General features: G+C 44.0%; 1 protein-coding gene across 11 annotated transcripts in view; it reads right to left on the bottom strand.

Moving 5' to 3' along the window:
• Window positions 1–17,778, bottom strand: part of LOC135547680 (dedicator of cytokinesis protein 9-like) — a 188,269-nt gene extending 170,491 nt beyond the window's left edge. For 4 of the 11 annotated variants that reach the window (XM_064976902.1, XM_064976903.1, XM_064976894.1 and 1 more), the window contains exon 1: window positions 17,323–17,778. In XM_064976902.1, the coding sequence (XP_064832974.1) occupies window positions 17,323–17,439 (117 nt within the window). In that variant the 5' untranslated portion in view covers window positions 17,440–17,778. The remainder of the gene's footprint in view (window positions 1–17,322) is intronic. The other 7 variants (XM_064976891.1, XM_064976893.1, XM_064976896.1 and 4 more) reach the window with 4 other exon arrangements.
• Window positions 17,779–18,298: the final 520 nt, after the last annotated feature.

Here is an 18,298-nt window from a genome sequence, read left to right as displayed (position 1 = left end):
TAGAATCACCAGGGCCTTGAACCTTGGTGTGAAGCACTGTATGGTCATACTGAATCTGAACTGAATTGTACTTCAAGAAATCATTCACAGGAAACTCTTAAGGTTAGGGTTACAGTTGAAGTCGGAAGTTTACATACACTTGGGATGGAGTCATTAAAACTCATTTTTCAACCACTCCACAAATTTCTTGTTAACAAACTATAGTTTTGGCAAGTCGGTTAGGACATCTACTTTGTGCATAACACAAGTCATTTTTCAAACAATTATTTACAAACAGAATATTTCACTTATAATTCACTGTATCACAATTCCAGTGGGTCAGAAGTTTACATACACTAAGTTGACTGTGCCTTTAAACACTTTGGAAAATTCCAGAAAATTATGTCATGGCTTTAGAAGCTTCTGATAGGCTAAGTGACATAATTTGAGTCAATTGGAGGTGTACCTGTGGATGTATTTCAAGGTCTACCTTCAAACTCAGTGCCTCTTTAGTTGACATGGGGCAATCATGGGACAATCAAAAGAAATCAGCCAAGACCTCAGAAAATAAATAGTAGACCTCCACAAGTCTGGTTCATCCTTGGGAACAATTTCCAAACACCTGAAGGTACCACGTTCATCTGTACAAACAATAGTACGCAAGTACAAACAACATGGGACCACGCAGCAGGAAGGAGACGCTTCTAGAGATGAAGTACTTTGGTGTGAAAAGTGCAAATCGATCCCAGAACAACAGCAAAGGACCTTGTGAAGATGCTGGAGGAAACAGATACAAAAGTATCTATATCGACAGTAAAAACGAGTCCAATATCGACATAATCTGAAAGGCCGCTCAGCAAGGAAGAAGCCACTGCTCCAAAACCGCCATAAAAAAGACAGGATACGGTTTGAAACTGCACATGGGGACAAAGATCGTACCTTTTGGAGAAATGTCCTCTAGTCTGATGAAACAAAAATAGAACTGTATGGCCATCGTTATGTTTAGAGGAAAAAGGGGAAGCTTGCAAGCCAAAGAACACCATCCCAACCGTGAAGCACAGGGGTGGTAGCATCATGTTGTTGGGTTTCATTTCTGTAGGGGGGACTGGTGCACTTCACAAAATAGATGGCATCATGAGGACGGAAAATTATGTGGATATATTGAAGCAACATCTCAAGACATCAGTCAGGAAGTTAAAGCTTGGTTGCAAATGGGTCTTCCAAATGGACAATGACCCCAAGCTTTCTTCCAAATTCGTGGCAAAATGGCTTAAGGACAATAAAGTCAAGGTATTGGAGTGGCCATCACAAAGCCCTTTTCCTACAGAAAATTTGTGAGCAGCACTGAAAAAGCGAGCAAGGAGGCCAACAAACCTGACTCAGTTACACCAGCTCTGTCAGGAGGATTGGGCCAAAATTCACCCAATTTATTGTGGGAAGCTTGTGGAAGGCTGCCTGAAATGTTTGACCCAAGTTAAACAATTTAAAGGCAATGCTACCAAATGCTAATTGAGTGTATGTAAACTTCTGACCCGCTGGGAAAGTGAAATAAATAATTCTCTCTATTATTATTCTGACATTTCAATTTCTTAAAATAAAGTGGTGGTCCTAACTGACATAAGACATTGCATTTTTACTACGATTAAATGTCAGGAATTGTGAAAAACTGGAGAAAAAATGAAAAAACTGTTTAAATGCATTTGGCTAAGGTGTATGTAAACTTCCGACTTCAACTGTAAGGTTAGGCATTAACTCTGAATGGTTAAGGTAAGGGTTAAGGCTTGGGATAGGCTTTAAAAAAAAAAGAAAAAAAAAACTTTCTATTACCATATTCAAACTTGCAACCTTTGGAATCAGAGGCAGATTCTACTTGAAGGTAACAGCGCTCACCATTGCCCCCTAGTGGCCTGTGTCCATGGCAACCCAACGTCCTCAGACATGGATGAACGTGGAATATTGACTTGTATGACGGGTGACCTGGCTGGAATGTCACATGGAGAAAGGGCTGGGCAAACTAAAAATGAAGGTGGAATTGGCAGTGGATTGAACATGGAGAAAATGCCATCTGGAAAGGGAAACAGATAACAAGACTGAACCTTCCCTGGTTCCCACCATTTAAAGTAGTTAGTAGCAGAAGGTGGGTTAAGCGAAGGAAGCATTGTTTTTATAGACAAATCAAGGAGCCTAAAAGGATAAACACACCTCACAAAACAAAACAAAAAAAATAAATGTGTTGTCCGTCAGTTTGTCTACTCCCACAGTAAACACGGACCTGTCTCCACTCTCTGCTAGGCCCTGCGTAGTACTTTTGAAGACATAATTCCCCTGAGTTTAATCTGCCTGCAGGCTAGGAGGAGGAGGAGGAGGAGGGAAGAGGAGGGGCAACGCTAATCAGACCCATAAAAAGCTTTTAGGCTTCATCTCCTTACTTATTACTAAATGGCCAGCCACTCACAAGCCAATGGATCAGCCATGTGTGTGTTCCCAGGCACAGACATACTGTAGACAAGCTTCCTGATAGTGCTCTGATTCACTTCCTGTAGAAGGGCTGGGAGGGACATTAGTGATGGGGGGTGGGAAATCAATAGTTACATATCGGGATATTATTTTTGACAATATAATCGTATCGTATCGTTTTGACAATATCGCAATATATATTTTTTGCACTAGATTGCTGTACCAGGACCAAAACTCCACTATTTTTCCTTTAATACTTGTTCTCCATCTTCTTTTTAAATAAGGAGCCAATTAGTTTTCAGCAATTTTATTTCCATGACTGATCTCACGAGCAATATGTTTGGAACATCGAATTGCAATAAAATCACATTATAACATCGCAATAGACATGGAATAGCGAGAATACATATCGTATCGGCGCCTACGTATCGTGATAATATCGTATCGTGACTTCCCTGACAATTCCCAAGGGAGGGTTGTGCTGCCTCTTAACGCTCATTAATAGGGAAGTCACGCTATACCTCCAAGCTGCTTCGGGCTAACGGAGACTCATACTGTAGCCCCCAGGCCTACCTAGGACACCGTTAGAAAGGACCAGGAAATGGGAGGGCTTAATTCAACACCAAAGCCACACTATTCTCATGAAGATGGAGTCTCAGGAAAATAGAAAGTGTGTCTCAACACATGATGGTCACACCCATAAGGCAGAGGTATATGGGATTCACTAAACGTCTGTGAAAACATACAAGTACTTCCCAACATCTGGTGAATATGTGGTTCAGAGGGCCATGTGAGGGTGATTCTCTCCAGGGGCTGAAGAGATGAGAGGACATCGTACCGCACCATATGCCTCGTGGTTCCCGCTGGCCTGTCACTACGTCTCCATCAGTCATTCAACAGGGCAGGAATGCCTAATTGGATAACAGAGAATGATTACTACTGTTCTATCAGTTTACAAAGGAAGGCTTGCAACATCATCAGAGACGGAAAAAGAAGCCAGGAGGACATGACCCCAATCAGTTAGTCGGTCCCTGACAGCCACAACTATGCCCTGATCAACCGAAATAGCCTCCTTCAGCCAATGGGTACAGGCTGGAGACAACAGTAAGTCCACCAATTGCATTACATAATGGTATGGTAGCAAGTGTTTCCCCTATAGTGGCGCACTGCAGCTGCTAAATCATGGACGCAAAAGTATTATAATAAAAATAAAATAATGTACAGTATATAGACTATATAATATATGCCCCAGGAAGCCCCCCCCCGCGCAAGAAAATCCCGATCCCATCCACCAGCAGAAAGACTCCATTAACCCCCCCCAACTCTGCCACCGCTGCTGAAAAAAATCCTAGGGGAAACACTGTCAATGTTGAACACTTTAGCAAGTCTTCAAAAGTACTTAAGTGAACGAGGGGGATGTTTGATTGTGTAGGGAGGTGGTATTCAAACCATAGTGTTTACAGCCTTGCAGGAGGTAGGAACTAAACAAACTGTCAGAGTAGCAGAGAACATTCCAGACTCCAAGATAAAACAAACGTCACTTCAGCAACAAGCCTCAACTAGACCAACGCTTGCCTCACTCTTCATACACTAGTGTTACTGTTTTGGTACCTGACCAACATTTCAGAGTTCAAATGTTATTGTGAGAATACTTTAAGCATTGGAGAAGCCAGGGGAAACAGTTGTGTGAAAAGTGTTATGGCGAGCAGTAGGGCGATACAGGTCCCAGAGCAGCTGCCCTGCACTTGTTAACAGGAAAGCACCATCTACAGGCTCTTTAAAACCCAGGTACTTTGTTATGGTAACCTTCCCTGTTTTCCAAAACAGTCAGGCTCTATCGGGGAGAACTGTCACAGTGGGCAGGTTTCCCAGCAACCCTGGAATCTGCCTGTCTGTCTGCTTATCTGTCTGTCTGCTCTGCCCTGGACTCTGTCTGTCTGTTTTGCCCTGGACTCTGTCTGTCTGTCTGCTTATCTGTCTGTCTGCTCTACCCTGGACTCTGCCTGTCTGTCTGCTTATCTGTCTGTCTGCTTATCTGTCTGTCTGCTCTGCCAGTCCAACTACTGCTACAGGAAACCATCTCTATCTAGGAACTCTGGCCTCTCTACTTCCACAAGGAGATGAGATGGGAGACAGGAAGTCCTGAACACTTCCAGTTTGGGCAGGGTCTATAGATTTTGGGGCAGAGTGGGCGTATTCAATGGGCTGTAAATCTTAGTGTTATTTTTTTTGCTCATAGAACTAGCAAGTGGAAAGAGTTGCTCTGTTCTCTCGCCTCTGGTCCAAACAGAGTGCTATTTCTGTCTAACCAGTCACAATTACATAAGAGCCATGAAATCAGTACACAACAAAATGGAATCCCAGGCTTAGCCAGTGAGAAATCAATGGTCTATTGTGCCCAAGGGCTAACATATCACACATCAGAGAATCCAATAACCTGTTGGAGTGAAGAAGTGGGAAGCATTGAACAGACAGTACTTCTCCATTTTGTTTTCTTTCAGCGGAAATGGTTAAATAAGCCACATGTCTGAAACGACCCTAAACAGCACGTCTGGATTACTTATGTATCAGTGTCAGATGGGATTCTCTGCTGGAAACAGTGTCCTCACCAAGAGTGCAAATAATATATTTTGGTTAGTGTTCACAAAGATGTATGTCAGTGCAAGAATCCACAATGGTTAATCCCTTTTCCAAATCATTTGTTTCCCTAGCAGACCATGTGATCATTTGCGTTGGCCACATTGCTACTGCATTCAGACAAATGGAAAAACCAAGACTTGACAGGCCCTGGCTAAAAACAATCCCCTCAACTCCTGTGTTTGATGACCTGAATGATCCAGTGCTCCACTAAGGACATCCCTCTAAAGCATCTATTCTCTGACCATGAGGGCCTCGAGTGGTGGCTCTGGTTTAAAACCACAATTGCCAAGAAACGTGCCTCGTACCAAGCAAACGTTGTTTATGGCCAGCCCTGTGGGTGAGTTGTATTCCCCACTTGACTTGACGCTTCCACGCCACAACTCCCACGTCCTTGGTCATAGCTGTTTCATGTGGTCTTTAAATGTTTCCAGTCTAGTTAAATCACTTCTGAAAATTAAGAGAAACCCCTTTCTGACATTTAAAAGTGCCAAAAAATATATACAGACAGTAAAGAATATTTTGGTTGTATACTAGGGCATCAATACAGACAGTAAAGAGTATTCCGGTTGTATACTAGGGCATCAATACAGACAGTAAAAAGTATTCCGGTTGTATACTAGGGCATCAATACAGACAGTATAGAGTATTCCGGTTGTATTCTAGGGCATCAATACAGACAGTAAAGAGTATTCCGGTTGTATACTAGGGCATCAATACAGACAGTGAAGAGTATTCCGGTTGTATACTAGGGCATCAATACAGACAGTAAAGAGTATTCCGGTTGTATACTAGGGCATCAATACAGACAGTAAAGAGTATTCCGGTTGTATACTACGCCATCAATACAGACAGTAAAGAGTATTCCGGTTAAACACTAGGGCATCAATACAGACAGTAAATGGAGTATTCCGGTTGTATACTAGGGCATCAGTCATTACATAGACAGTAAATGGACAACAGTATTCTGTTTGTATATGGGCATCAATACAGACAGTAAATGGACAACAGTATTACATAGAGTTGTATACTAGGGCATCAATACAGACAGTGAAGATTATTCCGGTTAAACACTAGGGTATCAATACAGACCCCTGATTCCCTTTATCTTCTGTTACCGTGTCCTATTTAGATGCAGACTAGACACCATTCAAGTAGAGAACACACATCTAGCAGATCATCTGTCAGAGAGAATACTAGGCCTCTCCAACTCCAACTCTGGACAACAGTCATTACATGGAGATGTAGAGATGGACAACAGTCATTACATAGAGATGTAGTGATGGACAACAGTCATTACATGGAGATGTAGAGATGGACAACAGTCATTACATAGAGATGTAGTGATGGACAACAGTCATTACATGGAGATGTAGTGATGGACAACAGTCATTACATAGAGATGTAGTGATGGACAACAGTCATTACATAGAGATGTAGAGATGGACAACAGTCATTACATAGAGATGTAGTGATGGACAACAGTCATTACATAGAGATGTAGAGATGGACAACAGTCATTACATAGAGATGTAGTGATGGACAACAGTCATTACATAGAGATGTAGTGATGGACAACAGTCATTACATAGAGATGTAGTGATGGACAACAGTCATTACATAGAGATGTAGTGATGGACAATAGTCATTACATAGAGATGTAGTGATGGACAACAGTCATTACATAGAGATGTAGTGATGGACAACAGTCATTACATAGAGATGTAGAGATGGACAACAGTCATTACATAGAGATGTAGAGATGGACAACAGTCATTACATAGAGATGTAGAGATGGACAACAGTCATTACATAGAGATGTAGTGATGGACAACAGTCATTACATGGAGCTGTAGTGATGGACCATACAGTGGGACAGAGCCATACAGCAGGTCAGAGCCATACAGCGGGACAGAGCCATACAGCAGGACAGAGCCATACAGCAGGACAGAGCCATACAGCAGGACAGAGCCATACAGCAGGACAGAGCCATACAGCGGGACAGAGCCATACAGCAGGACAGAGCCATACAGCAGGACAGAGCCATACAGCAGGACAGAGCCAAACAGCAGGACAGAGCCAAACTTCAGGACAGAGCCATACAGCAGGACAGAGCCAAACAGAAGGACAGAGCCTGTTGTCTACCACACTGGGGCGGCAGGTAGCCTCGTGGTTAGAGCGTTAACCAAAGGTTGCTTGATTGAATCCCTGAGCTGACAAGGTAAAAATCTGTCTTACTGCGACTGAACATGGCAGTTAACCCACTGTTCCCCAGGCGCCGAAGACGTGGACGCCGATTAAGGCAGTCCCCCCCCCCTCACCTCCCTGATTCAGAGGGTTAAATGCGGAAGACTCATTTCAGTTGAATGCATTCCGTTGTACAACTGACAAGGTATCCCCCTTTCCCATACAGCATGCCAGAGGCCATAACTATCAAGGATATCCGGGAGGCTGAGCGCTGTCTACAAGTTGGAAAGTGGATAGGGCTTGTTCAGTGTGTTAGAGTAGTGTCTATATATTATGCCTTGGCCAAAGAGTGGGCCTCTTAATGGTCCCATGTATTAAGGATCCATGCAGGCTGAGAGCTCATCTGTCTCACCATCTCTGCCCACTGGACCTCTGTTCACTAACAGTACCCTCACCTTGACACAGAAACACATATCACTGGACCTCTGTTCACTAACAGTACCCTCACCTTGACACAGAAACACATATCACTGGACCTCTGTTCACTAACAGTACCCTTACGCAGCAAATGTCTATTGTTTGCTGATGATCTGGTGCTTCTGTCCCCAACCAAGGAGGGCTTAGAGCAGCACCTAGATCTTCTGCACAGATTCTGTCAGACCTGGGCCTTACAGACCTGGGCCCTTACAGACCTGGGCCCTGACAGAGCTGGGCCCTGACAGACCTGGGCCCTGACAGACCTGGGCCCTGACAGTAAATCTCAGTAAGACCAAAATAATGTTCCAAAAAAGGTCCAGTCGCCAGGACCACAAATACAAATTCCATCTAGACACCATTGCCCTAGAGCACACAAAAAGACTATACATACCTTGGCCTAAACATCAGCGCCACGGGTAACTTCCACAGAGCTGTGAACAATCTGAGGCAAGAAGGGCCTTCTATTCCACCAAAAGGAACATAAAATATCGACATAACAATTAGGACCTGTCTAAAAATACTTGACTCCGTTATAGAACCCATTGCCCTTTATGGTTGTGAGGTCTGGGGTCCGCTCACCAACCAATAATTCACAAAATGGGACAAACACCAAATTGAGACTGCATGCAGAATTCTGCAAAAATATCCTCTGTGTACAATGTAGAACACAAAATAATGCATGCAGACAGAATTAGTCTGATACCCACTAATTATCAAAATCCAGAAATGAGCCATTAAATTCTTCAACTACCTAAAAGGAAGTTATTCCCAAACCTTCCACAAGAAAGCAATCACCTACAGAGAGATGAACCTGGAAAAGAGTCCCCTAAGCAAGCTGGTCCTGGGGCTCTGTTCACAAACAGACCCCCAGGACAGCAACACCATTAGACCCAACCAAATCATGAGAAAACACAAAGGCATTTACTTGACACATTGGAAAGAACTCACAAAAAAACTGAGCAAACAAGAATGCTATTTGGCCCTAAACGGAGAGTACACAGTGGCAGAATACCTGACCACTGTGACTGACCCAAACTTAAGGAAAGCTTTGACTATGTGAGCATAGCCTTGCTATTGAGAAAGTCCGCCGTAGGCAGACCTGGCTCTCAAGAGAAGACAGACTCTGTGCACACTGCCCACAAAATGAGGTGGAAACTGAGCTGCACATCTTAACCTCCTGCCAAATGTATGACCATATTACATATTTCCCTGAGATTACACAGATCCACAAATAATTTGAAAAAACAAACCCAATTTCAATAAACTCCCATATCAACTGGGATTACACAGATCCACCACAGTGTGCCATCACAGCAGCAAGATTTGTGACCTGTTGCCACAAGAAAAGGGCAACCAGTGAAGAAAAAACACCATTGTGAATACAACCCATATTTATGTTTATTTATTTTCCCTTTTGTACTTTAACCATTTGCACATCGTTACAACACTGTACATACAGTATTTGCACACACTGTACATCAATTTTTCTATTGTGTTATTGACTGTACGTTTGTTTATGTGTAACTCTGTGTTGTTGTTTATGTCACACTGCTTTGCTTTATCTTGACCAGGTCGCAGTTGTAAATGAGAACTGGTTCTGAACTGACCTACCTATTCTTTTGGAACTTCTGTGAGTGTAATGTTTGCTGTTCATTTTTATTATTTATTTCACTTTTGTTTATTATCTACTTGTTTTGGCAACGCTAACATATGTTTCCCATGCAAATAAAACCCCTTGAATTTCATTTGAAATGAATTGAGACCAGAGAGAGAGAGAGAGAGAGAGAGAGAGAGACCAGAGAGTGAGAGAGAGACCCGAGAGAGAGAGAGACCAGAGAAAGAGAGAGACCAGAGAAAGACAGAGACCAGAGAGACCAGAGAGACTAGAGAGAGAGAGAGAGACCAGAGAGTGAGAGACCAGAGAGAGAGACCAGAGACCAGAGAGCGAGAGAGAGACAGTGAGAGAGACCAGAGAGAGAGAGATAACAGAGAGTGAGAGAGAGACCAGACAGTGAGAGAAAGACCCGAGAGAGAGACCAGAGAAAGAGAGAGACTAGAGAGAGGGAGACCAGAGAGACTAGAGAGAGACAGACCAGAGAGACTAGAGAGAGGGAGACCAGAGAGAGAGAGAGAGAGAGAGAGAGAGAGAGCAGAGAGAGACCAGAGTTGGAGAGAGATGCAGAAAAAGCAAAGGGAGAGAGGGGTAGAGAGAGATTGGAGAGAGTGCGTGCAACCAAGCTGCTTAAGGCCTGCTCTGCTGGACAACCGTTACAATCCACTAATCTCCTGACTGGCAAGGAGGGTAGCATACAGCATACAGCACGTCACAGTCATTCTCCACAGTCCACCCAGCTCTACTGTTCCTGACGGGGAACGACAGTATCCATTCACCAGGTTCACAGGACCAAGCTCAACACTGGATTCATGACCGCATAGCGCTGGAAAAGTGAATTACATATTTATACACACATCCATAAAAACAAGTCAAAAGAAAGTCCACCTTAGGGGCACTCTATCCCACACAACATTAGGCTACATTAAACACCCTTTCATTTCCCCTTAATCACAATTAGAAAAGGTCAGAGAAAGACTTAAGACAAGCCTATTTGATAACAATGGTCGTTTTGAAGGATTGTCCATTTTACAAAAGACACCTCTCACATAATCCAGTACAGAGTCAAAGGTCAGGCAACGGCTATCCGCCAGAGTCCTCTCACATAATCCGGTACAGGGTCAAAGGTCAATGCTGTCTCAGCCTCCAGTATTTATGCTGCAGTAGTTTATGTGTCGGGGGGCTAGGGTCAGTCTGTTATATCTGGAGTATTTCTCCTGTCATATCCGCTGTTCTGTGCTCTCTCTTTCTCTCTCTCTCTTTCTCTCTTTCTTTCTTTCTTTCTTTTCTTTCTCTCTCTCAGAGGACCATGCCTCAGGACTTCCTGGCCTGATGACTCCTTGCTGTCCCCAGTCCACCTGGGCGTGCTGCTGCTCCAGGTTCAACTGTTCTGCCTGCGGCTATGGAACCCTGACCTGTTCACCGGACGTGCTACCTGTCCCAGACCTGCTGTTTTCAACTCTCTAGAGACAGCAGGAGAGGTAGCGATGAATGGTCGGCTATGAAAAGCCAACTGACATCTACTCCTGAGGTGCTGACCTGTTGCATCCTCGACATCCACTGTGATTATTATTATTTGACCTCCTGGTCACCTATGAACATTTGAACATCTTGGCCATGTTGTTATAATCTCCACCCGGCACAGCCAGAAGAGGACTGGCCACCCCTCATAGTCTGGTTCCTCTCTAGGTTTCTTCCTAGGTTCTGGCCTTTCTAGGAAGTTTTTCCTAGCCACTGTGCTTCGACACCTGCATTGCTTGCTGTTTGGGGTTTTAGGCTGGGTTATTGTACAACACTTTGAGATATCAGCAGTTGTACGAAGGGCTTTATAAATACATTTGATTTGATTTGAATGGGTATCCGCCAGAGTCAAAGACTTAGCGAAATTACACTGGAGACAATGTTCCTGGTCTGTGGCACGGCCTAATTTTGAACACGGCCACCTGATGAGTCGGTACACTGATGTGAGGGTTGTTGAGGTGTCTGTCTGTACACTGATGTGAGGGTTGTTGAGGTGTCTGTCTGTACACTGATGTGAGGGTTGTTGAGGTGTCTGTCTGTACACTGATGTGAGGGTTGTTGAGGTGTCTGTCTGTACACTGATGTGAGGGTTGTTGAGGTGTCTGTCTGTACACTGATGTGAGGGTTGTTGAGGTGTCTGTCTGTACACTGATGTGAGGGTTGTTGAGGTGTCTGTCTGTACACTGATGTGAGGGTTGTTGAGGTGTCTGTCTGTACACTGATGTGAGGGTTGTTGAGGTGTCTGTCTGTACACTGATGTGAGGGTTGTTGAACTGTCTGTCTGTACACTGATGTGAGGGTTGCTCACAACCACACTGTGACTGGTACTATAAATGACTCCTGAAGAAAAAGCATCATGGATGATAACAAAAGACTGCGAGTGAAAGAGGGAAATGAACAATTACACGGAGAGTTAGTTGCTTGACGACTGTTTGTTGATGCTCAGTAGGTCAGTTTAATTGAGACAGGAAATGCTCTGCTATACCGCCTGCCAAACAGTTTATGCGGTGTCAGATTTCTCCATCGCCCTCTGTGACGAACAAAGGGCCCCCTGCGAGGCTCCGGCAGCCTTGGCTATTCAGATATAACAGGCCTGGACCATATGACAGGCCTGGAGGCTGTGTGAGATGATATCCCTCCCCCAGGTTCCCACCAACAGCAGGGCCAGGGAGGATCTAAGTCTATCAACATTAGCTGAAATGCAACATGGACTATTGATTGCAATTACACAACCGCCCCCCAATTACACAACAGCTGCTTTCTAGCACTTGTGCGTTAACAGATCATTTGTAGCTGTCATCAACGGGCTAAGACCATCGGCCCATCAGACAATCAGACAATCAGACCATCAGACCATCAGACCATCAGACCATCAGACATTCAGACCATCAGCCCATCAGACATTCAGACCATCAGACATTCAGACCATCAGACCATCAGACCATCAGACATTCAGACCATCAGACCATCAGACCATCAGACCATCAGACCATCAGCCCATCAGCCCATCAGACATTCAGACCATCAGCCCATCAGCCCATCAGACATTCAGACCATCAGACCATCAGACAATCAGACAATCAGACCATCAGCCCATCAGCCCATCAGACCATCAGCCCATCAGACATTCAGACCATCAGACATTCAGACCATCAGACCATCAGACCATCAGCCCATCAGCCCATCAGACCATCAGCCCATCAGCCCATCAGACATTCAGACCATCAGACATTCAGACCATCAGACCATCAGCCCATCAGCCCATCAGACATTCAGACCATCAGACCATCAGACAATCAGACAATCAGACCATCAGCCCATCAGCCCATCAGACCATCAGCCCAACAGCCCATCAGCCCATCAGACTGGTACATCAGAGAAGATAGCTTCCACAAACAAGGAAAGTAGAGCTAGAATACAGAGCCCTTAATTTGAGAGGAATATTTTCTAAAGTGGCCAAGGCATTTCTGTTTAATCTAATAATCGGGACAGAGAGAGAGAGCGAGAGAGATAGACAGAGAGAGAGAGACAGACAGAGAGAGTGAGATAGACAGAGAGAGAGAGATAGACAGAGAGAGAGAGACAGACAGAGAGAGTGAGTGCTAAATCCTGTTTTGCTTCAAAGGTAGACTTTTGAGTTGCTGCCGTCAACACCAGCATCAGCAGCAACACATTCAAAGCTGATGATGTCCATTATGGTTCTAATGGTATTCACAGAGAGAAACCTGGGTATTCACAGAGAGAGACCTGGGTATTCACAGAGAGAAACCAGGGTATTCACAGAGAGAAACCTGGGTATTCACAGAGAGAAACCAGGGTATTCACAGAGAGAAACCTGGGTATTCACAGAGAGAAACCAGGGTATTCACAGAGAAAAACCAGGGTATTCACAGAGAGAAACCAGGGTATTAATAGAGAGAAACCTGGGTATTCACAGAGAGAAACATGGGTATTCACAGAGAGAAACCTGGGTATTCACAGAGAGAAACCAGGGTATTCACAGAGAGAAACCTGGGTATTCACAGAGAGAAACCAGGGTATTCACAGAGAAAAACCAGGGTATTCACAGAGAGAAACCAGGGTATTCATAGAGAGAAACCTGGGTATTCACAGAGAGAAACATGGGTATTCACAGAGAGAAACCTGGGTATTCACAGAGAGAAACCTGGGTATTCACAGAGAGAACCCTGGCTCTGCTCTGGGCATGGAGAAACAGAGAGACATCTCAGGGATGGACCCTATCCACTGGCACGTCACTCTACTCCAACAATAAACAAAGGGTCTCTGCCCAGTGTGTCCTCTCAGAAACATCATAAACTGGCTAATAAGTAGAAGAGTGGACAGTGTATGCTTCCAAAATCCAACATTTTCATTTATCCAATCCATGACTTTCTAGTTTGAGCCATACAATATCTACCGACCAAAGAGAATCTATTCAGCTCATTATGACTTCTTAGTGGGCATTTTGGATTACAGTCTTTCAGACAGAAAGAATACAATACATTTGTGTTGTAATATAGACTGAAATCCAATCGTCCACAATGGTGGGGGATCCGTCACAATCTCCCCGTTACGTTGCTGAAAGAGATCCTTCTCTGCCTCTGAGGGTATTTACATGTTTCACCAAGGAATTATGTGTGTGTGTGTGTGTGTGTGTGTGTGTGTGTGTGTGTGTGTGTGTGTGTGTGTGTGTGTGTGTGTGTACAGAGGTCTCGTGTACAATCACATTCCTGTCCCATTCCACTGAGAGTCCCCACTTCACCAGAACAACAGAGCTGTGCTTCCAGCTTCATGACTCCTACCAGCCACCATACGTTGGCCGCCAGTTGGAGGATGTCAAATAATATTCATGCAGCAGCTGTAACCAGGTCATTCTACAACTTGGGAGTTGTCCTTTGTCGGTCATATTCACAATGGCTTCCTTCTAATAATGCATATCCCTCGTCTCCTCCTCCTCCAGAATCCTTTGTCTGAATAAATAATATGAAGGTGTGGTGACGGAGAACCTGGACAGTAACAGAGAGCCTGGACAGTAACAGAGAGCCTGGACGGTAACAGAGAGCCTGGACGGTAACAGAGAGCCTAGACGGTAACAGAGAGCCTGGACGGTAACAGAGAGCCTGGACGGTAACAGAGAGCCTGGACGGTAACAGAGAGCCTGGACGGTAACAGAGAGCCTGGACGGTAACAGAGAGCCTGGGCGGTAACAGAGAGCCTGGGCGGTAACAGAGAGCCTGGACGGTAACAGAGAGCCTGGACGGTAACAGAGAGCCTGGACGGTAACAGAGAGCCTGGACGGTAACAGAGAGCCTGGACGGTAACAGAGAGCCAGGACGGTAACAGAGAGCCTGGACACTAACAGAGAGCCTGGACGGTAACAGAGAGCCTGGACGGTAACAGAGAGCCTGGACGGTAACAGAGAGCCTGGACGGTAACATAGAGCCTGGACGGTAACAGAGAGCCTGGACGGTAACAGAGAGCCTGGACGGTAACAGAGAGCCTGGACGGTAACAGAGGGACGGTAACAGAGAGCCTGGACGGTAACAGAGAGCCTGGACGGTAACAGAGAGCCTGGACGGTAACAGAGAGCCTGGACGGTAACAGAGAGCCTGGACGGTAACAGAGAGCCTGGACAGTGTCCAGTTCGGTTACTTAGTAACTTCTTCCAGAAAAGTTTGAACAATGATGTAATGGTTTTCCTAAACTTTGTCTGAAGAGGAGAGGCGAGAAGGATCGGAGGACAAATATGCGGCGTGGTAATTGTCCATGGTATTTATTTAAACACATTTAAAAACATAGAATGCCCACCCAACTCACGTCCTGACCAACTAAAACAAACAATAAACACAATAACTAGGGTTAAAACGTGACTAATGACTCCGAAACCACAACAAACAACAGACCTTACAATGAAAACCTTTACTTACAAGCCCTTAATCAACAATGCAGTTCAAGAAGACTTAAGAAAATATTTACTAAATAAACTAAAGTAAAAAAATGGAATCAATCAAAAAGTAACACAATAAATGTACATAACAATAATGAGGATATATACAGGGGGTACCGGTACCGAGTCAATGTACAGGTTAGTCAAGGTCATTTGTAAAGTGACTATACACAATAAAAACAATTGCGGGGGGGGAGCTGTTAAGAAGGCTTTTGGACCTAGAAGTGGCGCCCCGGTACCACTTGCCGTGCATCAGCAGAGAGAACAGTCTATGACTATGGTGGTTGGAGTCTTTGGCAATGACACCGCCTGGTGTAGAGGTCCTGGATGGCAGGAAGCTTGGCCTCGGTGATGTACTGGGCCGTACGTACTACTCTCTGTAGCGCCTTGTGGTCGAAGGCAAAGCAGTTGCCATACCAGGCGGTATCAGGATGCTCTCGATGGTGCCACTGGACAACTTTTTGAGGATCTGAGGACCCATGACAAATCATTTCAGTCTCCTGAGGGGGAATAGGCATTGTCATCACAACTGTCTTGGTGTGTTTGGACCATGATAGTTTGTTGTATGTGTAACAGTATAACTTTAGACCGGTGCTCGGCACTCCTTTTCCTTTGTCTTGACCACGTTGAGGAAGAGGTTGTTGTGCTGGCACCACACTGCCAGGTCTCTGATCTCCTCCCTATTGGCTGTCTCATCGTTGTCGTTGATCAGGCCTACCATTGATGTGTCGTCGGCAAATTTAATGATGATGTTGGAGTCGTGCTTGACCCCGCAGTCATGGGTGAACAGGGAGCACAGGAGGGGGCTAAGCATGCACCCCTGAGTGGCCCCCGTGTTGAGGATCAGCGTGGCAGATGTGCTGTTGCCTACCCTCACCACCTGGGGGCGGCCCGTCAACTGTGGGACATTATATAGACGCGTGTGCCTTTCCAAATCATGTCCAATCAATTGAATTTACCACAGGTGGACTCCAATCAAGTTGTAGAAACAATTCAAGGATGATCAATGGCAACAGGATGCTATTTAGCTGAATTTCGATTCGCATAGCCTGAATACGTCTGAATACATATGTAAATAAGGTTATCTGGTTTTATGTTTTATACATTTGCAAACATATAAACCTGTTTCCGCTTTGTCATTATGGGGTATTTTGTGTAGATTGATGAGATTTGTATTTAATTTAATCAATTTTAGAATGAGGCTGTAATGTAACAAAATGTGGAAATATATAGGACAGACACTTAATAACCATATTCCTTAGGATTAATTGTTTTACTGTCTGTTTTGCCATGTATTAATGTGTTATTCAATGCATTTCTATGGGCTATAGTCGGCCAAATTAAATATTTTATAAAATAATTGTTATATATATATATATATATATTTTTTTTTACATTCATGGGTCCTAAAATTCTAAATTAAATAGTTAAATGATCCATCTTAAAACAATATGTTAGCTTAGTAGAATCCCCTCTACCCCAAAGGTTAGACTTTTTTAAGTATCCATAATTATCTGTGTAGCCTATAGGCCTACCATTGCTGCTGTGTGCCTCTATCTCATCTGTATATTTGATTAATGAAAGAAGGATGGGATTGACCTTCATGGAGGATCAGAGGGTGCAACCTGTTTAACTAGAATGGAATAAAACTCAATGAAGTGAGGCAGGTGAAGATGACAAAACACACCTAAAGTAATTTAAACAAATAAAAGGTCAAGTCAAATAATATTTTAAAACCACCCCAACATGGAATGCATGATTTCATGCTTTCAAGTACTTATACAAAATGGAATTCAAATCTTATTGGGACACATGTTGAGTGAGAGTATCCTAGCGCTCCACCAGCTGACCTCCGGTCAGAACTCTAGAGGCACATGGAGAGGTTGGGTGACACCTCGATGGGCTACAAAGTAATAACACACAAGGCACAATGGCAGACAGATGTATGATAGAAAAAAAGCGAAAGATTACGTAGAGGAAGAAGGTATGGAAATGGTGTACTTACAATAAACACGGAGGTCCTGACAACCTCAGAGACACTTTGCCTTAGTTCAGCCGCAGTGCCAGGTTTACTTAGTCCCCTTGTAAATTTCCTGGTCTCCGGATGTACTGGAACAGACATTGTCGAGTTCTGCCTTTCATCAATTTCTTTCAAGAATTGATTAAACGTCAAATAAAAGTAAAAACTGAATTCATAAACCGGTTAATGAATCAGTTTATTCAACCCCACTAGTGCGCACATTGAGTTTGAAACTGGATCATGTTTAGGTGGTTGAGTATGCCTTTTTGATCTCATAATTTGCACCAATTACAAGTGAAAGTTGTATTGTATTACTTTCACTTGTAGCCGTTACATTCCCCAGCGGAGTTATTGTTGTCATAATAAACCATTCTTCAGAGCTGTCACGGTCTCATTACCGCTGCCCCTCCGTCTCCAAATGGTCGGTGACGGTGTAGGCTCATGCGACGACGTCAGCCAGAAGAAATCACTAGTATTCTGCCAGCATAACAAATAACGTAACGTCCATATGGTAATGTGGAAACCTTCAAAATAAAAGCCCCCATTTCAAAACATTGCAATGTGGATAACTCATTTAAAGAATAAATTATTGAAATAAATTGCCACTTTTATTGTACCAACAAGAAAAGGCAATAAGTATAAAAACAAATAAAACATATGGTTTTAAAAACATGTTTTCAGCCTAATAATGGCAAAATACAATGTTCACACTGGTATGTTGAGAATACTGGGCTGTAGAGAGCTGTTATAACGACCAATGATGGACTGACATACCTGTTATAACGACTAGTGATGGACTAGCATACCTGTTATAAGGACTAGTGATGGACTGACATACCTGTTATAACGACTAGTGATGGACTGGCATACCTATTATATGGACTGGCATACCTGTTATAAGTGATGGACTGGCATACCTGTTATAACGACTAGTGATGGCCATACCTGTTATAAGGACATG

This window comes from Oncorhynchus masou, chromosome 10, assembly GCF_036934945.1.
Source record: "Oncorhynchus masou masou isolate Uvic2021 chromosome 10, UVic_Omas_1.1, whole genome shotgun sequence".
Classification (NCBI taxonomy): Eukaryota; Metazoa; Chordata; class Actinopteri; order Salmoniformes; family Salmonidae; genus Oncorhynchus; species Oncorhynchus masou.
This window is presented reverse-complemented; position numbering and strand designations above follow the sequence as displayed.